This window comes from Chelonia mydas, chromosome 13 (assembly GCF_015237465.2).
Source record: "Chelonia mydas isolate rCheMyd1 chromosome 13, rCheMyd1.pri.v2, whole genome shotgun sequence".
Lineage (NCBI taxonomy): Eukaryota > Metazoa > Chordata > Testudines > Cheloniidae > Chelonia > Chelonia mydas.
In genome coordinates this window covers 3688113-3711086 of record NC_051253.2, presented here as the reverse complement: position 1 = coordinate 3711086, position 22974 = coordinate 3688113, and the positions used below count along the sequence as shown (strand labels likewise).

General features: G+C 50.6%; 1 protein-coding gene across 2 annotated transcripts in view; it reads right to left on the bottom strand.

The window, feature by feature from the left end:
• STK35 (serine/threonine kinase 35) overlaps positions 1 to 22211 on the bottom strand; it is a 36325-nt gene extending 14114 nt beyond the window's left edge. The window contains exons 1-3 of one of the 2 annotated variants that reach the window (XM_037915545.2): positions 22053 to 22211; positions 21084 to 21621; positions 11159 to 11906 (exon numbers count right to left, since the gene is read on the bottom strand). In XM_037915545.2, coding sequence (XP_037771473.1) covers positions 11194 to 11906; positions 21084 to 21516 — 1146 coding nt within the window. In that variant the 5' untranslated portion in view covers positions 21517 to 21621; positions 22053 to 22211 and the 3' untranslated portion in view covers positions 11159 to 11193. Of the gene's footprint in view, positions 1 to 11158; positions 11907 to 21083; positions 21664 to 22052 lie in introns of those variants that run through there. The other variant, XR_005227846.2, reaches the window with a different exon arrangement.
• Positions 22212 to 22974: the final 763 nt, after the last annotated feature.

Genomic DNA, 22974 nt, shown 5'->3' with positions numbered 1-22974 from the left:
TTCAGACCAGTTTCCAGGAGACAAGCATCCAACCACAAAAGCAACATGTGGCATTAATTGTAGTCATGTTGATCAGGGAAGAGATGGGATGAGCCATCCTTTCACCCCTCAAAAGGTCCCTCCAGATCAGGGTTGAGATCTTTTTGTTTAGCAATCTGGATCTTGGTCTGTTCTGAGGATAGGGAATTTTTTTTCTCCAAGACTGTCAATCTAGCACTTTAAAACTGAACTCACAAATGAAAGACAAAACAGAAGACTGCTCTTCACCGGCCTGCAGGTTATTTGTGCGACTTTGTTCAAATGTACTAAGGCTATTTAATTAATTAATTTAAAATTAATGGCCTTCCTTTGTTATATTTTAATATCAGATAGGACTGGACCATAGCCAACAGCTCAACAATGAATTCACCACTGCGATAGCTTGTATAGGCCCCCACCCTGAGGGTGGAAGGGCAGTGGGACCAGCTGTGGGGAATTATTGAATTCCTTAGGAAAGAGGAAGAGTGCAGTAAGTGAGGGATTGAGCAGCTCTAGCAGAGAGCTGAAGGCAAAGCGGGGGCTGCGTGTTCTTGGGGCCCTACTGAACCAAGACACATGGGATCATTTTGCTTTGGTCTGAGGTAGGTCACCTTTTTTATGGAACTCTGAAGTGAGCTGAAGAGGAATTTATTTGCTCCTTAAAGGGGTAAGAGTTTGGGGTTGGTTGGTTGCTTCCTTACCTAGGTGTTTGTAATCCTGATATGCAAGGTGCTGTTTGCTAATCCTGCTTTGACTGGCCGATTATAACCCCTCACCCAACTGTAAAAATTCTAAAGATCTCTCCTGAGGGAATGGAAGGTAGATGGGAGGAGTATGGAAAAACCAGCAGTCTCCTGTTCTCTGGCCACAACCCCCAATCCCTCTGAAAGGGTGCTCCCTGAAGGTAAGGAAGCTGGTGAGACAGCATTGTAGGGGAAACCAGTTCCATTTTGCCTTGCATTGTGGCTGGACCTTCAGCTCTGGAGATAGTACTAGCTTGTTTGCTTTCAGAAGCCTGGTCTACGGGTTTAGCTACATTGCTGACAGGGGTGAAAAATTCACCCCAAGATACACAGTTAAGCAAGCTTAAGCACCAACACAGACATCTGTAGGTCAACAGAGGAATTCTTCCATCTACCTAGCTACGGCTTCTCAAGGGGTGGAAATACTATGGTGACAGAAAAACCCCTTCTATTGCTGTAATAAGTGTGCACACTACAGAGGTGAAGCTGCAGCTGTGTCACTGTAGTGTAGACGTACCAGTCTCCTGTCCTCAAAGACAGTCATTAAACTGCTTCTTTCCTAAAGGGACAGTGGGAATATAATCCTTGCCTCTACTCCTTTCTTCCTCTCCAGCTCAGTTTGTGGTTGATGACTAGCAAGCCACCTTTAGTAAGAGACTGGACGTGTCTAGAGATCTCAGCTACTAGAATGCCAGTCGCTGTTAAGTGTCCTCATTTCTGTTGCAGCTGGAGAGCTGCCGAGTATGCAAGGGTACCATAGGAGACCCGAAGATTGTGCTTGTCACTGCAGAGGGATCAAGACCTAAGCAATTTAGTTTTGAACATGAGGGGATGATAGATGAGAACAGACCTTTAGTTTTAAAGCAAGAAGCTTGTTTGTGAGATCCCTCCCCCTCCCTTCCCATGCATTTGGCCCTCGAGGCATTTCCCCAAAGGTGGTGTGCGTTTGGGTTAGTCTATTTCAGCACCTAGTTCAGTAAACTGTGCTCATTAGGACAGAGACCCATTGGAACTCTCAATTAGCTGAAGGAAACCCTGAGCAGAACACAGCTGTTAGAGTACATGGTAATTAGCAGCTACCTCTTAGGCCTTACTTTCTTTACCAACTCTCTGAGAGTGCCTCTGAAACTAGATCCACACAGCTACAATTAGCCTCTAAAGAGAATGGGGCTCAGCTGTGACTGCTATAATTAGAGGATCAGAGAACAGATAGGGGCTACTGATCTTATGGAAAGGACTACAGTAAGGTCGAGAGAGCGGGTGAATTTCTGGCTGAGAGATGCTGGTCAGTGTATAGACACCAGATTTCTATGCCAAGAGTTGCAAACTGGGAGCAAAAAAAGCATATGAAGACAGACACAAGAGAAGTGTTGCAGGAGTTCTCCATGGATAGACCCACAGAAATGGTATCCCAGTCCATACTTGGCACAAGACAGCGGGACTGAGGAGCAGAAAATCAGAGAGGAGATTAAAGGTGTCTCTGAGCAACTCTGCACAGAAATGATCAATGGGTGTCCATGGATGGCATGTTGTGAGGCAGGAGAAAAACAGCCACCTCACTTCATCCTAATGTGATTGGTGAACAGGCAACGAGTCCCCAGAAAATGGTCAAGACCCCCAACGGACAAACTCCAGGGGAGAAGTGAACCTCTCCACTCCTTTCTCAGAATGAAGATGAGAGTTAGAGGCTGAAAGCTGAGGTAGTGTAAGGAGTGGTCTAGTCTGCTGGAATAAGTCAGAGAACCTCTGCTGGGCACTGAAATTCCAACAAATCATTACCTGCCCACTATTCCACACACGCTCCTGCCTGCACAGTGTTCTTTTCAGTCAGACCACTCCTCACATTCGTTTGTAATTATGTTAACAACAGCCATAGCAGCCCCTCTCACTGCTGTGCTAGTCAAAGGTAGGAGCTCCACCTGAGCGCCAATAGGAGCCCTCCTGATTAGAGTGGAATGCTAGCTCTGCTACTGCTATGGCTGAACAACACTTGTTTAAAAGTAGACTCTCCAAGCTGTAAAATCCACAGATCTATGTGGCTTGCCTTGAAATTTGCTGCACCTCAGAAGGGTGCAGATAGCCTCAGTGGTCCAAGTTTGGAGGTCATGACCATAGACCACATCTAGTCTCTGGCTTTCAGTTCTCCATCTGTAAAACTGAGGAAAACAACAACACTGGCCTGAGGAGTATTGAGGATAAATACGTTAATGACTCTGAGGTGTTACAGTGATAGGGGCCATGCAGCTTGCTGTTACAGTGACTGTGGCTCAAGGGGATCTGCTGTGGACAATGAACCTGAGACATCCATGCATGCTGTAAGTGTGAACTTTGCCCTGGCAGAAGGCTGTGAATGATCAGTGGGCATCGTGCTACTATCTACCTGTCAAGGGGGTTTAATATTGTGTGCAATGCGTCCTGAGTAATTCAGCTAATTTAGAAGGGCCTCTAACTACTTTCTGAAAGATTAATTACGTATTCTGTGCAGCTGTGAGAATGATTGCTGGATCCGTGGCTGCTCTTCCACCTGCAGCATTATTAAAGGAGAGTGCCAGGACTGATGAAGGAGGATGAAACAATGATCCTGTAGCTGCCTAAACGCACTCAGCACCTAACTTTTTCCAAGTAAAATTTCCCTAAGCACCTGTGTTTCTGCCTCTGAGCACATGCACTGCTGCCTCCCCCTAGGTGACTGGACGCCTATCTCCAGCCTAAGCCACAGAGTGATGCATGAATTACAAGACGACAGGCATTCAACTGCCTAAGTCACGTACTCAGAGGCCATCTACCAGATTAGCTCCCCTTTGAAAGCCAGCTGGATGAGGAGGTGGTGGTCAGAGTCAGGCTCACTTCAGAAAGAACAAGAGTCTCCCACCCCTCAAGAGAGTTCTCTAGCCCTTGAGCTATGGGATATTCTGATGTGGGGCTCCCCCAATCTCTCCTGTAGAAGCTATTGCACTCTAGGTAGATAATGAGTGGTTAGAGCAGGGGGACTGGGCCCAGGGTTTCCCACCTCCCATGTGGGCCCTAACCCCTGGACTAGAGAGAGAGAACGGGAATGACTGTCTCTGGACTATGATAGTGAGTGAGCCAGAGAGAGGGAATAACTGCAGTCCAGTAGTTAGGATACCCAATTGGGAGGTGGGAGGCCCTGGGCCCAGTCATCCTGGGTGCTGGAACAGTGCAAGCAAGAGTGGGCTGGAAAGGAGGGAGGGTCAGAACTATGTGGGGGGCTCCAGCAGACCACCCCCAAAAGCTCCAATTATAGGTACTTGCATGGCCCCTATCACTGTAACACCTCACAGTCATTAACGTATTTATCCTCAATACTCCTTAGGCCAGTGTTGTTGTTGTTCATCAGTTTTACAGATGGAGAACTGAAAGCCAGAGACTAGATGTGGTCTATGGTCATACAGGAAGTCTGTTGCAGAGCAGGGAATTGAACCCAGGTCTCCCATGTCCCAGCTCCTAACCACTAGACCAAGCCTTCTTTATGGCCCTCCTCCAATTTCTGTCCTTCCCTTCAAAGGATGTCCCCCTTAACTCCATGCTATTCCCAGCACAATTCCTGCTTCCTCTCCCCAGCTCCTTAATGTGTGGGTCCCCTGCTGATGCCTGCCTCTCCATCGGGAGGACAGCTGAGGAGGACGGAGCAGGCTGGCACTGCAGATGATAGAGGCAGTGAAAGTACCAACACCCAGCCAGTGCATTCTGTGGCCAAGCTAATAGCGGAGGAGCTTGAGGCAGTGCAGGGAGAAGAGCTGGGTGCGGAGAAACTTTTTTAAAAGAACAATTAAATGACCAAGAGTTTAGCCCAAGGTTCAGGTTACCCCATGGTGCCTCATGCCCTTCCCTAATGTGGAGAGGGGCTACACAAAGACCTCTGAAAACCAGGATAAACAGTTAAGATACACAGCACTGCAACCTTAACTCTGCCCCTCTGGAGTAGGCAACAGCCACTGGGAGTTATCTGCATGCACTTCTGTTGCATTCACTGTGCTAGATATAGCCCTACTGAATGGTGGAGGGATTAGCTAGAGCAGCTTCACAAAGCTGTGATTGTGATGGGATGATCTAGGGAGTCTGAGATCCACTCCCTCCTCACCATGTGTGTGATCCAAGGACAGAGGTATATGCATATCTTTAGGGATGCAATATGCCTCATTTCAGTGCTGCACAGGGTCTCTTGCCACGGGGATTGTCAGCAGCGAGGGGGAATACGAGTGAACTGTGGGTTTAATGACTGGTAGGTGAAAGCATAATGTTGGATGGAATGCGGTCCGTAAGGGCGAAGGGCTTGTAAAATGTGGTGGTTTCTGTGGTGCAGGCACAGTGCGTGAGGTGTAGGCAGCTCTTGTTCAGTACATGTCAGCTAAACAAGTTTTGCTGTAGCACAGGGAAGGTGTTGGACTTAGTCCTATACTGCTCACGTGGCCTATTCCCTGAGTGTTCTACCCTAGCTGCAGGGGCAGAGCATCAGCATGTGTGTTACGGGAATATTACGGCAGCACTCAAAGAGGACAAGGTTAAGATTGTATAGGTGGTTTTTTTTTTAGCTCTATATTTCCTGTTTTCAGAGGTTTAAGTTTAGCCACTACCCCCTTCTGGAAGGGCTCAAGGCACTACCTGGCAACCTTAAACTTTCTGGACATGTGGTAGTTGAGGAATACCCAGTGCTAACAGCTCCGTACAGCCCTCCGATCACACTTCAACTGTTCTAAAATAACACTTTCCATTCTCAAAGAAGAACAGCTCTTGAAGCAGTTTCGGGAGAGCATTAATCAGGATGTTTATAGCTTTTGAAAGGTAAGTTATGCAAGATCACTCTAGGGGGACCAAAGCCTCAACTATCAGAACAGCACAGGAAAGATCTTGCCTTTACTCCTCTTAGTATCTGCTTATTTCTATAGTTAAGGTTACTAGAACCACTGTGATGAGACACAAACCAAAATCTATGAGATCTTTCTTGTGTGTGCTCGTCCCCACACCATCACTCACCTGATCAGAGTAATGTCTCTAGGCAACTCATCCCTGCCAGAGTGCCCTAGGTTCCTGGCTCTATAGATATTTAACTACATCCAATACTATATTGATGTCCAAATATAAGTAACTTGCCTAACCTGTAACCATAAGGGATGGTTTGCTGCCACAGTTAACACAGGGAGAGAGAAGTCCGCTGCGTACATATTCCACAGTGGCCACAACACTAGAATGCAGTGCACAGCTGGGAAAAGGGGGAACTGATGCCACTGTCTGTGATCAAGCAGTACATGCTTTCACCAAAATACAGAACAGGATGATAACTGCAGAGTGAACAAGGAAGGAAATCCTGTGTGTCTCTAGCCACAAAGACACTGCCTGGCCTGCTTCTGCCCCTTTAGTGTTGCTCTGCACCAAGAACATGGCAGAATCAGATCCACAAGATGGAATGCACATTAATGCTGACAGTTACTTACAAGTGATATTATCCAACCACTTTCATGCTTACAGTCAGCCTCCCCCTTGAGGCATGGAGAGGTTAAGTACCTGCTAATGTGTAATGCAAGTGCAGTAACCACGCTAAACACCTACAGGAATCAAGGGATTAACCTGAGGTCACCCACCCGGATCAAACAGCTCAGTTTCTGGTTGTACTAGAATAACTTCTGTATCACATACCTAGAAAGGGAAAGATTGTATAGATTGTTACCTAAGGTCTTATACACAGTGACAGCACCCTCCAGAAGCTGGGGTCCTGTGAAAGCCTTACCCCTTGTGTCTACTCAAATGAGGAGGAGAAAAAAAAATTCCTTTTATTTCAGTGAAATATGCACACAAACATTGCAGGGAATGCCTTCTACTCTTACAGACAGGTTTCAGAGTAGCAGCCGTGTTAGTCTGTATTCGCAAAAAGAAAAGGAGTACTTGTGGCACCTTAGAGACTAACAAATTTATTTGCGCATAAGCTTTCACGAGCTACAGCTCACTTCATCGGATGCATTCAGTGGAAAATACAGTGGGGAGATTTATATACATAGAGAACATGAAACAATGGGTGTTACCATACACGCTGTAACGAGAGTGATCACTTAAGGTGAGCTATTACCAGCAGGAGAGCGGGGGGTGGGAAACCTTTTGTAGTGATAATCAAGGTGGGCTATTTCCAGCAGTTGGAACATTCAAAACATTCAAAAACCAGTTGGAGAAGACTTCAATCTCTTTGGTCACTCGATTACAGACCTAAAAGTTGCAATTCTTCAACAAAAAACTTCAAAAACAGACTCCAACAAGAGACTGCTGAATTGGAATTCATTTGCAAACTGGATACAATTAACGTAGGCTTGAATAGAGACTGGGAGTGGATGGGTCATTACACAAAGTAAAACTATTTCCCCATGTTTATTCCCCCGCTCCACCTCCCACTCTTCCTCAGACGTTCTTGTCAACTGCTGCAAATGGCCCACCTTGATTATCACTACAAAAGGTCCCCCCCCCCCCCTCTCCTGCTGGTAATAGCCTTACCTTAAGTGATCACTCTCTTTACAGTGTGTACGGTAACACCCATTGTTTCATGTTCTCTATGTATATAAATCTCCTCACTGTATTTTCCACTGAATGCATCTGATGAAGTGAGCTGTAGCTCACAAAAGCTTATGCTCGAATAAATGTGTTAGTCTCTAAGGTGCCACAAGTCCTCCTTTTCTTTTTACTCTTACAGAGAAAGTCTGTGTGCGCGGAGTCAGGAGCAACAGCTAGGACAGTCTGAGTAACCATGTGGGACAGACAGCTCTGGGGTACTCAGCCAGGCTGGTAAAACCAGTAGGAAGGTCACCTTCATGGGTTCCAGCTGGCTTCAGCAGCAGAACAGCAGGAACACTTTTTCCCCCACAAAACCCTAAATATTGGTTAAATATAAAATCTGCTGAGTGGCAGATCTGCAATATCTGTAGCATCAGTGTAGAGACACGAGCCCCCTTGGACCTTGAGAAGCCAGAAGGGGCTAGTGTGGGCAAGCTCTGGCTGGCAGCATTGCGTGGTATCTAAGCTAGGACATGAACTTTAGTTAAATTACAGTCTGAAGTCTCTTGCCATTTAACTCTTCAAACAGAAATGAGAGGCCTGTTCTGAATGGCACATACAGCAATTCAAGATACAAGGTTCATAAGGGTCAAAGTTACACTTGCTGTGGGAAGTGACTTGTGGTTAAATGCTCAACTCCTGGGGCATTAATGCTGACCTCAGGCACTGATTTAAGTTCATTTAAAGCTTCTCAGGCAGTTTCAGACTTAAGAGTTGGGAATGTTTCATTGTTGCTGAGCTTTAGCGTAAGGGACCTATTGTGGATTTGAAGGTGTGAATGCTGTTTAAAAAGCCATGCATGTAAGAGCACTGCTGCACAGTGAAGGAACCAGAGAAATACTTCCCCATCATGCAAAATAATGCGCCAAGTCTACAATGAACATATGGCCGGCACTCGGCTCAGCTACTGGGGACAAGCAAAGCATAGCCACGATGGCACATTCAGTTTAGTTATATGAGTGGTAACCACTTCCACTGTGGCTGGGTCACTAAAGGAAACATTTGGTGAAGACTAATTGCTGGCTCCATCCATGGATAGGGAAGTGGAGAATCTGAACAGGCAGCTAGAGTTTTAAGTAAACTGCTGCAGGGTAGGACTGTCCTCTCTGTTTATTATCCCTGCATTTACTATTCTGCAGATATGTGCAGAATGGATTTTCCCCAGAGGGCACTGGCTTGTTACGTAACTCAGCAGCATCGTGTTAGCAGAGCATGAGTGATCACAGATGGCAACAGCAGAGGCAAAACATGGACCACTCGGGAGATGCATGATGCCAGGTGCTTTAAAAATAGCATATCCCCAACCCCCACGGGAGGAAAACATCCACCTCTTCCCTTAAAACCAAAAGGTGAAGGATGCTATTCTAGTAGCATCTAGTCATACCAGAACAGGTAAGGATCAGTTGTCACTAAAGTCCATTTCAAGGGTTCACAATTCTGCTCATTCATTCTTAACTCCCTACCTCAACCTCATCAGGAACCTGCATTAGACACAGCCACTGATCCACCATCCTGTGCACTAATGCAGCCCCACCATTCAGTCACTCACTGTGATGTACCTTTTATCACATACATGGCATTAGAGGGTGAGTATCTAGAACAAAGTCTCAACTAAGGGTGTCTTTGCTTTCCTGGGTTAAGTCAGATTCTTACCAAAAAAATAAAAATCTTAGTTCAATCACAGCAGCTCTTCAGCTGAGAAAACCAGCTGCTGATTGACGCTGGTAAGAAATGCCCCAAATAACGTACTTGTCTGGGCACATTCCAAACTGGTGTCTAGAGAAAGGGGAGGGAGAGCACATCTTTATTACATAATCTTCAGAATGCTCACTTTAGGTCAAGGCAAATCAACAGCAGCGAGGAAATTAGGAGCCAGGGCTGCCAAAGTGCCCTTAACTCATCCTGTTGTACATGCGTATTACTGCAGAGGCATGTCTCTAGTCTACGGGTTGATCTTACCACATGTTGCACAACTTCACCATGAAGGAGGAAAATAGTGACGTGCCAAGGCAGCTCCAATTTGTAATTTCCTTTAATATTTAATTTGAGTATGAGCTCCTCAGTCTCCTGACCACAGCAAGCAGAACAGGTGGGCTAAGTTCCAGTTTAGTCATTTTTCCACTAATGAAGTGTCACAGATCATTCCTGATCAGCATTATACAGAGAACACTGCAGGAGCTTTTGAAAGACCAACATTCTCCAGAGGCCAGTTTTACTTTCATCTCCCAAATCTGCAATTTTCCAGTTTCATCCCAGTTCTTTGGCTTGGGGAGTCCCTAGTAACTGCTTTTGTTTCTAAGTGGCTTTGCCACAAATAAATACTTCCCAGGTACTGAGGACACCACCTCAATGTAACCCCTATTCCCTAGTTCTACAGCTCTGACAGACAAGGCTTTTGGCTACTGGAGTCCTTTAGGTTCTGAATACAGCAGTGGCAAGGACAAACTATGAGAGCTTTGCTTCCTCCTTGAATTTTGGAGTTCCTAGGTGTGGTTTAGGGAACTGAGCCTAGAAGGAAAGAGGTTCCATTTAAATGAGCTGGGAGCAATCTGTTAAAATACAACAATTCTGTAAACGTTCTGCCTGTGAAGGCTTATATCGCCCAACTGTGCCAAATACAGGAACATGTGTCTGGCATTGCACGAGTATATTTCATGCTAGAAGGAATTCCCTTATTTAGTACTGGGAAGTAAAAATGAAACACGACCAATTACATTCCTTCTAGATGAAGCAGGATTGTGCATGCTGAAAACTCACCTGCCACTTTACCCAGTATATGCCTAAGCAGTGTGCACAGCTGTTTTAGCTCTTCAAATTCAATAAGGGTGTTATCAGTCCAGTACATTATATTGAGGTGGGAATGGGTATGCAGAGCCCAGGAGATCGGATGTCCAATGTTCCAGCTTCAGGGTTGCCTAAACTAGGCTCAGCCTGATTGCAACCATTAAGTAGAGGAGGTCCTTTGGATGTGGAAAGGATGAAGTAGCGGAGCAAAACTGTATTGCATCCAAAAGATAGCTAGTGAGTGGAATATGGCACCTTATCATGGGAAGGCCTCTGAGCATAGTGATGAGCTTCATTTGTGTACAAACAGAAGAAAATTGCTATATTACATGCAAAATCCACAATTAAGAGAACATTAAGGCTGCAAAGGGACGCACTCTAGTTATCGACAAGGCAGCCAATGAAGCCTTCTGTCCCCTCATGTGTACACATGATACAAGGATCACGTTAGCATACTATTCTTTCCCTGCAGGATCCCTCCCTCTAGTTGGTCAGTGCGCAGAGAATGAGCCAGCAGGAAAGTTTTTGTCCTAATTGTTTGAGTGGTCCCTTGCCTCACCACATCACTCACCTGAGCAGAGTAAGGTCTCTAGGCAGGGGTGAGTTGCCTAGAGACCTTACTCTGCTCAGGTGAGTGATGGTGTAGGGACGAGCACACAAAAGTAAGATCTCATAGATTTTGGTTTGTTTCTCATCACAGTGGTTCTAGTAACCTTAACTATAGAAATACACTAGCCAGCTCGGTCAGTGAGTGAGTGAGGTAGGGGTCCTCTCAGGCAACCGAGACTTGTGTTAGACACTGTTTCCAATATAGGGTTTGGAGAACATTAGACAGGGACGCTGCTAGTTCTGTTTTCCATCTCCTTTTATGATTTTTTTATTTAAATAAAGGTGGATGAAAGCCTCAGGAAGTAGTCCTTACATGAGTCAGTGGATAAATCATAGAATCATAGCTAAGAATATAAAAGGCTCCACTGTGCCATTACACAGTACAGCCAATAAGTGGGATGGTGCAATAGGTGAAGAAAAGAGTTGCAGAAAAACTGCAGAACACTTACCCAATTGAAAAATGCACTAATGCTTTGCCCTGAATTTAAGCAGCACATGTAACCTGGTCCATTCTGGTTTCAAGCTCAAAGGCATCAGGTCGATCCTGTGGGTTAGCAGCTAACATGTCTTTCAAGAGTTGCTTGATCCCCTCAGACATGGAAGTCCTGCGTTTCTGGGGGATATGCAACTCCATCTTTGGGTTTTCTAGCAGTGCTTCCCCAACGGGCACAATCTCTGTGCCCTGCTTGATGTAGGTCCCCAGTAGCTCCTTCTTGGTCTCTGCGTCAATGAAAGTTATCCTCTCAATCATGGCCCAGATGATGATGCCCAGGGCAAAGATGTCTGCCTTGGCAGTGTAGTGTCCCTCCCAGACCTCAGGGGCCATGTAGAAGTCAGAGCCGCAGGCTGAAGACAGCCAGTACTTGTTCACATTCACATTTTTGTTATCATTCCCACCTTCCTTGCCCCGAGCCGTCAGCCCAGCACAGACCTTGCTGAGTCCGAAGTCTGCCACCTTGAGAACCGGGGTGCCAGACTTCTCGGTGATCAAGATGTTGTCTGGCTTCAGGTCCCTGTGCACAATATGGTTCTTGTGCAGGAAGGCAATTGCGCTGGTTAGCTGTAGCATGAAACTCTTGTTAGTGGCCGGGTCTGGTCGCCGCGAGAGCACGTACTGATTCAGATCTCCCCCTTCGCAGAACTCCATGACGAACCAGAGATAACAGGGCTCCTCGGCATAGCCCAAGATCCTCTCACCTTACAAAAAGAAAGAAAGACAGAGGCATGGTAATGGCAGACACAGCAAGAGGTTAGCCATGGTAAGACAGTTCTGTTTTAAATGCAGCGGAAAGTCCTGAGGAGTCTAGCCAAAGCCGCCCTCACGAGAACATGCTGGTGATCGCTGCTGCTAAGTGTGTCATTTGTAAGTTATGCAGAAGGCTGCAGACTGGCTGACTGACACCCTCATCTCTATAGTTTAACTGCTTTGGGGCCCTGTGGAATGAGGGGGCTATAGAATATTTTTCACTTCCTATCACAGTCACAACCGTACCCTAGACACCAGCTTAACGGACGGTTTGCTTAAAAGTTGTTCTAGACATGGCACTGAGAGGAGGTAAACATGAACCCACCCTCTAGTTTCTACAGAGCTCAGATTGCAAGTGAACAGTTTTACTATCAGTCCTGCACACTCCACCTGGAATCTGAAAACCAAGCTATGTTTTTCAGTTTCTGCATTTACCACCAGTAAGATTCTGCAGTTAGAATTCTCAGCCTTGCTAATGATGTAGGAATCAGAAGAGAATCGAGCTTGCTCTCCTATAGCGTTTCCTCCGCTGTGGTGACAGGAGCCACTAAGGGCTGGCCTACTCTAAGTTTTACTGGCATAACTCCATTGGTAAGTATCAGAGGGGTAGCTGCGTTAGTCTGTATCCACAAAAACAAAAAGGAGTCTGCTGGCACCTTAAAGACTAACAGATTTATTTGGGCATAGGCTTTTGTGGGTAAAAACCCAATTCTTCAGATCCCTTTTTTACCCATGAAAGCTTATGCCCAAATATGTTAAGTCTTTAAGGTGCCACTGGACTCCTCATTGTTTCTATTGGTAAGGGGTACGATTTTTTGCTAACATAGGTGTATATTGGTAAAAGCCCTCGTGTAGATATAGTTATACCAGTACAAAGACTACTGATTACCACTGGAGCTTATTTGGGATGATATCTGTGCCTACAGCCATATTCCCAGCAGGGAGGGGAGGAATCTTGAACTGTTTACCTCCTAGCAAATAGCACTTCCTGAATGTAGTGAACTAACATGATGCAGGAGAGAAGATGGAAGTTGACCTTGGTTATACAGGCAGAACCTGTTAGTGCAACTGGAGTATTTCCTCATAAGATGTTGAGAATTAAATTTCATCATAAACCCAGAGTACTCAACTCAATTGCCTCTACTTTTTCTATCAAAACATATGGGCAGAGCTGAAGAGTTAAAATGTGTTAAATGACTCCACCCTCCAGCAAATAAACGTTTTAGCACAGACTCCAGAGACCGCATGGGAAAGAAACCAGGATTTCCAATGGCTGATAAAGCCAAAGAACACCAAACAAGCCAAGTCATCAGCTCTTTAATAACAGTCTCTGTAATGGTCAGTGATTGGTATGGGTAGGTGGAGAGAAATATTGGTTATTTGCATAAACAGTCTGTAACCATGACTACTGCCATGGAAATTAGAAAAGAAGGATCCGGCTGTACCTCCCTGTCCTATGTGAATGATGAAAGTTAGATCAGAGGGAGGAGTGGGAGGGAGACCCTTTAAACCAGCAGTTCTCAACAAGGGGCCCAAGGCCCCCTTGGGGGCTGCAAGCAGGTTTCAGGGGGTCCACCAAACAGGGCCACCAACAGACTCACTGGAGCACAGGGCAGGAAGCTGAAGCCCTATCACCTGGGGCTGAAGCCTGAGTAATTTAGTTTTGTGGGACCACCTGTGGTATGGGGCCCTGGGCAATTGCCCTGCTTCCTCCTCCCTACCCCGCAATGCTGGTCCTGGCTTTTATATGCCAGGTGGGAGGAGGTATTGTTTCATGGTCTCTGTGTATATAATGTCTTCTGCAGTTTCCACAGTATGCATCCGATGAAGTGAGCTGTAGCTCACGAAAGCTCATGCTCAAATAAATTGGTTAGTCTCTAAGGTGCCACAAGTACTCCTTTTCTATATTCAGACAAACAGTTATGGCACAGGCGGGCTGTGGAGTTTTTATAGCATGGGGGTGGCGTGGGTGGGGAGGCTTAGAAAGAGAAAGGTTGAGAACCCCTGCTTTAAACAAGCCATCAGGAGGTGGTGTGCTGGTGGCATTTGCTGGGCAGGCCAAACCAAGGCTCCTGAATAAGAGTACTGTAAAGAGGGAATCCCTCCAAGTTAGAGTCTCGGTGGCAAACAGTCTATTTGGGGAAGGAAGGGTTATTTGTTTCTGGAGATGAAAACTCAGAACAGGAAAACAGCAGCCACTGTCTGAGCCGCCCTTGGTGGGAGAGTGGGAAAAGGACATGACAGAATGGAAAACCAAAGACAGAGCTACTGGTCTTGGGAACAAAAACATTTGCACAGTCAGTCAAAACAGCTACGAGTACTTATAGTTTATAACTTTATTAACTCAACTTAATTAAAAACACAACACCTCATTAAGACACAAGAGTTTGTGTATACCCTTCAGTCAGTGCTGCTCCAGCCCCCTACAGGAAGATTTTGGGTTGGATGGCTATTCCTGGCAAGGAATTACACTATTTTGGTAGGTTTCAGAGTAGCAGCCGTGTTAGTCTGTATTCGAAAAAAAAAAAAAAAAAAAAAAGGAGTACTTGTGGCACCTTAGAGACTAACCAATTTATATGAGCATAATTTTCTTTTTACTGTTTTGGTAATAACTCTGAACAGCTGTTCTATGTGTCGTGTATTCTATGCCTGAGGATGTATGGACTCTGCTTATAACAGCAATGGCACACCCCTCATGTGCATATCCTACAAAAGTAGGAGTGCAGGCAGTACCAAGGTATAGGACACATGTGGGAATGCAAAAGCATTCAGATTCTAGTGGTGTTGATGGGCACCTTTCTACAAGTGTGACCTGTGTGGTGGTGGCCAAACTCAGTAACAGAGCCAGTCAGTTTCCAACAAGCTGAAATATTGGCTTAGCAATGAAGAAAAAGCCTTCAGTTTTTAAGAGCAAAGAGAGGATTGTTGAGTTTTGAAGCACATCCTCAGCCACTGGACTTCCACAAGCCAAGCCCTCTCGTGTCAAGATAGCTGCATCCACAGTAGTAGGCCAAGTACAGTGCTAGTAACTGGGGGTGGGACACTGACCTACCAGGTCTATGCCAGGAGCAATATTTATTCACTTTTTCTATAACCCAGAAAATTATTTTAAATTTGTTAAATCACCTTTCTGTTGTCGAAATAAAGAGCCTCCATTTAAAGAGCTGACAAAGTAGTAGCTAAAATGGAATTTCCGAAGTGACCAAGAACAATGAAAAGTTTAGACAATAGGCATGATGAGAGCTGGGAAAAAGCTGCTCCAAGCCACCTTTCTGCTCCCCTGATCCTGGGCCAGATGGGGACCAAAATGGCCTTCAGCGTAATTCAGGAGAGTCCTTAGGATGCTTTGGATTATGCTGGTTGCAGTGATCCCATAGGCTCTCCTCAGCCCTCCCCTCTGGCATGTCCCCTTACCCACACACCAGGGAGTGAGTGACATAGAACTGGCAATGGCAACTACCTCCCCTACATCAGGGCTAATCCTCTACTGATCCTTCAGGGCTGCTTTCAAGCAGTTTTGTGCTATTGAGACAGTGCAAGTCAGCTGGAACCAAAGCAGAGAATCTGGCCCCATAGACACAAAAAGGTACAACGAATGTTACACTCAGGTTGCATGTGCACATTCACACCACTGTGACAGTGAGTCTGAAGACTGCACGTAGCTGAGTTTTGAAGAGGGTGCTGATTGTTACATGGGGGGTGGGGAGGGGTGTTAGCCCTCATGTGGTGAGGACCAGGTTAGGGTTTGTGTGGCAGAGCTACACAATTGGGACCATAAACTACACCGAGACTATTAATAGGAATCCTATACACACAGGATAGAACATGACCTTTGGGTAGGAATTTAGCATTTTAAATTCTGCTAATGATCTAGCCTCCTACTCTGACTTATGCAGGAATGCTACACACAAACAGCAGAAAGAACAGGCACCTTGCAGTATATGTAGTGGGAAAAGCAACATGGGACACTAGTCTCCCTTCTATTCCTGCATTTGCCTTCTTCCTCCTCTAGCCTTGATCCTCCCCTTTCTTTATTTGCACTCTATGGCTTTTTTGGGTGATTTGTTGGCCACTCCCCTCTCCCCCCCTCAATTGTTGGGATCCTTCCCTGGTTTTTGTCTCTGAAGGGTGCATGGAAGGACTGAGTTCTAGTTAGTTTTCCTCAGCAGGTTTTGAACTTTGCATAGAGAAAACTACTGGGAACAGTCTTCTTCTGCCTCTGGGTTTTTACAGAGCAGGCAGCAGAGGGAGACTAAGAGAAAAGAATTAATAGACAAGTTCTGAGACTGATCCATGATGTAAGAGTGTTTACATAAGTCCCACTGAATTCAGTGACGTTGCACTCCATTCTAGGTGGTGTAGGATGGATAAGGTGCACTAACCCCTTCATTGCCGCAGTGACATTTCCCTGAAATACCTTTTGGAACCTCAACATTTCAAAGTGACTTCATTCAGTCAAATCCCTGAGCAAATTTAACAGCTATCGAACTGGTGTCCCTTTCTCCATTGTTGCAATTAGATGTAATCTTAAAAGACACTCTTAGCTCAAGATACCAGCTGTTAAGAGTCACATGGCAAACAGAAGATATGGCCAGCACACTGCACTGAAGAGAGATGGCCACAGACACTGGTATAAGCTGGGGGCATTTGCACTGCCGTGTTGTAACTAGGGTGCAGCCTGTATATCACGGACGCTGTAGAAGTATTTAGAGAGCTACAGCACGGAGTCCAGGCAGCTGCGCAGCCAGTTTGTAGCATGTTAGCCAACATGCTAGTGAGCACTGCCCTATCTAGGTTCAGTCACTCTCTAATAAGAGAGTTATGTACATTGACACCATTGGCTAGAACAGCCGACAGGGCACGTGGTCAAACATGAGCCCTGAACATGTGTATGTATGAAGGCTGTGGCTTTGCACATTGCCGGTATACGTACTTCCCTCTCAATGGTCCTTCAACTGAGACTAATGGAACTCCAAGCCCGGTGCTCAGCTTCAGCTGTATTTTGCTTTAACCGGAGATGCCGAATAATGAATTTCAGATCATAAATGACATTCACTCTGCTAAAGAATTTGAACCCTACAGTCTAGTGGTCTGTTACTTGAGACTCATCCAAAATGAGAAGCACGAGTTAATCCCCACATCCTGAATCTCCGCACGTTGGCACAACATCTGTGCATGCCTGTAAATAGCCCAGCTGAGGTCATGCAGAATGGCACAGCAGGGATTCTAAGTGCTGGGCTCAGAGGCCAGAACACTGTTGGTGGCGGGGAACAAGAGGGGCACAATCAAGCACCAGTGCCTTGGGTGATTGGGGAAGGGGAAACTGAGGTACAGTAGCTTTTGGTGAGGTCCCCCCCGCACCTGTTGTTTACCTACTTCAAAGCACTTATCAGTACAATATCACTGTAGAAGTTACAATAGCTTTGGAGGTAACTGAGCTGCAAGCTATTGAAGTTTTTTGGGGGTGAACCAATGCGTTTTGGAGCGTACAAGGGTCTTCACCTAGCAAATAGCAGAACTCAAAGCTCACTGACAGGTCTGTGATGACAGGATAGGTGTGAGGACGATGAGGGGGTGCAGTAGCTTTGAGGGAGAAATTCACCAAATGCAGGTTCAAGCTGGCTTTGATTGCTGCGATGCAGTGCATGTCTCCCCCTCAGGGTAGGAAGGGGATGGGGGTCCCAGGGTGGTCTCCCCAATTTACAGCTTCCTTCAGCAGAATCTTTTACTTTCATGTACAATTGGCTCCACTTGTTGCCATGAGGGAAGGTCTGAGGGAGAGGGGATGGCTTCTGCCTGAGGCAGTTTCTAGGGTAGAGGAGAACATACAGGAATCTTTGAGGGGAGAATATTGCCCTGGGGAACCTCTTTCCCCAGTTCCCAGGGAAGGACACCACTACAGGGACAGTACAACGAGGGACCCGAGGGGCGCCCCCACTACCTTCCTGCCAGGTCTCCAGACTCAGATAAGGTTGGCCCTGCTTATTATAAATGAGGTGGGTCTCACTGGAGGAGGGGCAGGGCCCTCAAGGGTGGTACCCATGCCTAGGGTTCTAATTATCTTTCAGAAAGTTCTTCCTGAGGACCATGCATAGTTGACTCTGCCTGTTGCTGGGTTTATGAGGAGGAATCCCTGAGAGAGCTGTGGGAGCCTCCCTCCTTCCTTGGGAGTGGGGGTATAGAGTGGGACCCAGAGGTGTGGCACAAGTAGAATAGGTCTTCCTTACAGTTGAGTGGGAATACAGGGGTTATGGAAGGCCCCTGGTTGAAGTTGTATGGGGAAAGGGGCTGGGGGAGGAGTTGTGTGGCAGGGGTAGGGGGATCTTATACCAGATACAGGTAAAGCGGTCTCTGCTTTCTGCTGTGTGAGGGGTTTATGGAGGATCCCCCTGAGGATATATACAAGGTAGCAGGCCGGGGGTGGGGGGCTGGGGAGACAGCCTGTTGCTGTATGGGTGGGTATTATGAAGGGTCCGGGGGGCGGGGGGGGCAAGGGTGTACAAGGGTTCCAGGATTGTGCACAGGTCCTGTGGGTGGGTCCCAGTAACTTTCAGGGAGGTCTCCACCAGGCTCAAGTGGAGCTAGCTCTGCTTGTTGCAGAGGGGGTGATGCGGGGTCACTGTGTGGGGTGTATATGAGCTCCCAGGGCTTTAGGAGATGCAGATGTTGCTGTGGGGGTGTACGGAGATCTGATAGGGCTGTGGGGGCATACAGCGTTTCAGGACTATAAGGTCACCGTGTGGGGTTGCTGTGGGGGCCCCTGTATCTTTTAGGGAGATCTCCACCAGGCATAGGTACAGCAGGCAGTGGCTGTTGCTGAGAGGGACACTGTACAGAGGGGTCGCAGTCCCAGGGCTGAGGGGTCTCTGGGGGGCCAGGTATCTTTCGGGGAGGTCTCCACCAGGCGTAGGAAGAGTTGGTTGTGGCGATCGCTGAGGGGGTGTTGCACAGGGTGTGTGTGTCGCTGAGGGGGGTTTGGGAGTCCCAGGGCTGGGGGGGCTGGTACCTTTCAGGGAGGTCTCCACTAGGCGCAGGTAGAGCGGGCTCTGGCTGGGGGGGGGTTTTACAGGGGGGTTGCTGAGAGGGGGGTTGGGGGTCCCAGGGCGGGGGGGTCCTAGTACCTTTCAGGGAGGTCTCCACCAGGCGCAGGTAGAGCAGGCTGTGGCTGTGGCGGGGGGGGGGGGGGGGGGCGGTATTTACAGGGGGTTGCTGGGGGGGGTCCAGGTACCTTTCAGGGAGGTCCCCACTAGGCACAGGTAGAGCAGGCTGTGGCTGTGGCGGGGGGGGGGGCGGTATTTACAGGGGGGTCACTGAGGGGGGGGTCCAGGTACCTTTCAGGGAGGTCCCCACTAGGCACAGGTAGAGCAGGCTGTGGCTAGGCAGGGGGGTGTTTACAGGGGGGTCCCGGTACCTTTCAGGGAGGTCTCCACCAGGCATGGCTGTGGCTGGGGGGGGTTTACAAGGGGGTCACTGGGGGGGGGTCCCAGGGCAGGGGAGAGGGTCCCGGTACCTTTCAGGGAGGTCTCCCCCAGGCGTGGGTAGAGCGGGCTGTGGTTACGGGGAGGGGTTTACAGGGGGGTCGCTGAAGGGGGTGTTTACGGGCGAGGGGGTCCCGCTACCTTTCAGGGAGGTCTCCCCCAGGCGCAGGTACAGCTGGCTGTGGCTATGGGGGGGGTTTATGGGGGGGTCGCTGAGGGGGGGTGTTTACAAGGGGGGGGCCCCGCTACCTTTCAGGGAGGTCTCCCCCAGGCGTGGGTAGAGCGGGCTGTGGCTAGGCGGGGGAGGGGTATGGGGGGGTCCCAGGGCGGGGGGCCCGCTACCTTTCAGGGAGATCTCCCCCAGGCGCAGGTACAGTGGGCTGTGGTTATGGGGGCGTTACAGGGGGGTCGCTGGGGGGGGGGGTGTTTACGGGGGAGGTCCCGGTACCTTTCAGGGAGGTCTCCACCAGGCGCAGGTACAGCGGGCTGTGGTTATGGGGGCGTTACAGGGGGGTCGCTGGGGGGGGGTGTTTACGGGGGAGGTCCCGGTACCTTTCAGGGAGGTCTCCACCAGGCGCGGGTAGAGTGGGCTGTGGCTATGGGGGGGGGGAGGAGTATAGGGGGGGTCCCAGGGCGGGGGGGCTGGTACCTTTCAGGGAGGTCTCCACCAGACGCAGGTACAGCGGGCTGTGGTTATGGGGGGGGGTTTACAGAGGGGTCGCTGGGGGGGGGTGTTTACGGGGGGGGGTCCCGGTACCTTTCAGGGAGGTCTCCCCCAGGGTGCGGGTAGAGGGGGCTGTGGCTAGGCGGGGGGGGTATGGGGGGGTCCCAGGGCGGGGGTCCCGGTACCTTTCAGGGAGGTCTCCACCAGGCGCAGGTACAGCGGGCTGTGGTTATGGGGGGGGGGTTTACAGAGGGGTCGCTGGGGGGGGGGTGTTTACGGGGGGGGTCCCAGGGCGGGGGGGCCGGTACCTTTCAGGGAGGTCTCCACCAGGCGCGGGTACAGAGGGCTGTGGCTATGGGGGGCGTTTAGAGGGGTCGCTGAGGGGGGCGGGTGTTTACGGGGGGGGGGGTCCGGTACCTTTCAGGGAGGTCTCCACCAGGCGCAGGTACAGCTGGCTGTGGTTATGGGGGGGGGTTTCAGAGGGGTCGCTGGGGGGGGGGGGGGTGTTTACGGGGGGGGTCGGTACCTTTCAGGGAGGTCTCCACCAGGCGCAGGTACAGCGGGCTGTGGCTATGGGGGGGGGGGTTACAGAGGGGTCGCTGAGGGGGGGGTGTTTACGGGGGGGGGGGGGGGGTCCGGTACCTTTCAGGGAGGTCTCCACCAGGCGCAGGTACAGCGGGCTGTGGCTATGGGGGGGTTCCAGGGGGGTCGCTGGGGGGGGGGTGTTTACGGGGGGGGTCCCAGGGCGGGGGGGCCGGTACCTTTCAGGGAGGTCTCCACCAGGCGCAGGTACAGCGGGCTGTGGCTATGGGGGGGTTCCAGGGGGGTCGCTGGGGGGGGGGGTGTTTACAGGGGTGGGTCCCAGGGCGGGGGGGCCGGTACCTTTCAGGGAGGTCTCCACCAGGCGCAGGTACAGCGGGCTGTGGTTATGGGGGGGGGTTTCAGAGGGGTCGCTGGGGGGGGGTGTTTACGGGGGGGGTCGGTACCTTTCAGGGAGGTCTCCACCAGGCGCAGGTACAGCTGGCTCTGCTTGTTGCCGTGGCTCATGCGCTGGCCCAGCCCGTCGCGCTGCAGCACGCACTCCTCGAAGCGCACCACGTTGGGGTGGCGGCGCCGCAGACTGGTCAGGGCCCAGAACTCGGCCAGCGCCAGCTCCACGTTCTCGGGCGCGTCGCAGCGGATCCGCTTGACGGCCAGGCGGGCGCCGCTGCGGCCCGACACGGCCTCGTACACCACCCCGTAGGAGCCGCGCCCGATCTCCGCCACCAGGCTGTAGCGCGGCGCCCCGGCCCCGCCGCCCGCCGCCGGCTCCATGGGGCCCCTCAGCGCCGGGCCCCGCTCCCGCTCCGGCCGCCGCCTCCGCTCGGCCGCGGGCCTTTGTGTCCCTCTGCGGCCGCCGTCCGCCGCGGCCGTTTCCATGGCTGCTCCGCCGCGTGGGGCCCTGGCTGCTGCCGCCCGGGGCCCCCACTCCTCATCCCTCCGCCCGGGGCGCGGGGAGCATAGGCCGCCTCCGGGAACCGGAGCCTGCGAACGACACAAGCCCGACAGGCAGGGATTGAGACGGGGGGGCGTGGGACTGAGTCGGAGGACAGAAAAGCGCGCCCTGCCTGCCCCTTTAAGGGTTGAGCCAATAGCGGCTGCCGAGGAGGGTGAGGCCGAACCATTCTGGGAGGAGAGGGAGGAAAGCAAGGGGTCGCCCACCCCAAACGCCTCCAGAAAAAACAGGAGCCGCTGGTTCCACGGGCAGCTCGACAAATGCCAATTAAAAATCCTAGTGGGGCATTACGAGCCTTGCCAAGCGTTACCATTGGCTCAGCTCCCAATCCATTGCCTTGGTTCTCCCCCGTTTAGAATGGTTTGTTCCCCGGAGTGTAAACACTCCATAGCTGGCTGCCGGGAGTTGGGAGAGTCCATTATGCACCAAGGGGGAGGGGGGAGAGGAATCACTCATTTACCTGTCTCCCTCCCTGCCCGTGCAAAGGCCGCGCGGCTGGGTCTGGGGCTGCTGCGGGAAACGGGACGGAGCTGCTGCTGCGGCGGGGCTGACACCGGGCGGCGCAGGGGCGCTGAGAGGCTGCTGATGCTGCCACGCCTCCCCCCCGCCGGCCGCCGTGCTGGGGTCTGGGCGCTGCGCGCGGACAATGCGGCCGAGCGGTGGCGGCGGCGGCTGCTGGGCTAAGAGCCGGGCCGCAGCAGCCGCTTACGTAACGCTTATGTAACCGCGGCCGGCTCCGGGCTGGGGGAGGGGAGCCCTTCGTCCTCCCTCCCTCCCTCCCTCCAGCGCGCGGGGGCGCGGCTGGCAGGGGCTGCAGTGGCGGCATGGGGCTGTGAAGGGGGGCAGTGGTAGGATGGGGGGGGGGTAAACGGGGGGGTGCAGTGGGGTGAATGGGGAGGGCTAGGAGGGTGCAGTGTCGGGATGGGGGGTGAATGGGGGAGGGGTGGGCAGTGGTAGGATGGGGGGGTGAATGGGGAAGGGGGTGCAGTGGGGTGAATGGGGAGGGCTGGGGGGTGCAGTGTCGGGATGGGGGGGGTGAATGGGGGAGGGGTGTTAAAGGGAGGGCTGGGTAGTGGGGGCTGTAAATGAGGGAGGGTTAGGCAGTGGTGGGATGGGGGGGTAAAGGGGAGGGCTGGGTAGTGGGGGAGGGGTAGGCAGTGGTGGGATGGGGGGGTAAAGGGGAGGGCTGGGTAGTGGGGGAGGGGTAGGCAGTGGTGGGATGGGGGAGGGGTGGACAGTGTCAGGATGGGGGTGAAGGGGAGGGATGTTAAACGGAGGGCAGGGTAGTGGGGGCTGTAAATGAGGGAGGGGTGGGCAGTGGAGGGATGGGGGAATGGGGAGGGCTGGGGAGTGGGGGCTGTAAATGAGGGAGGGGTGGGCAG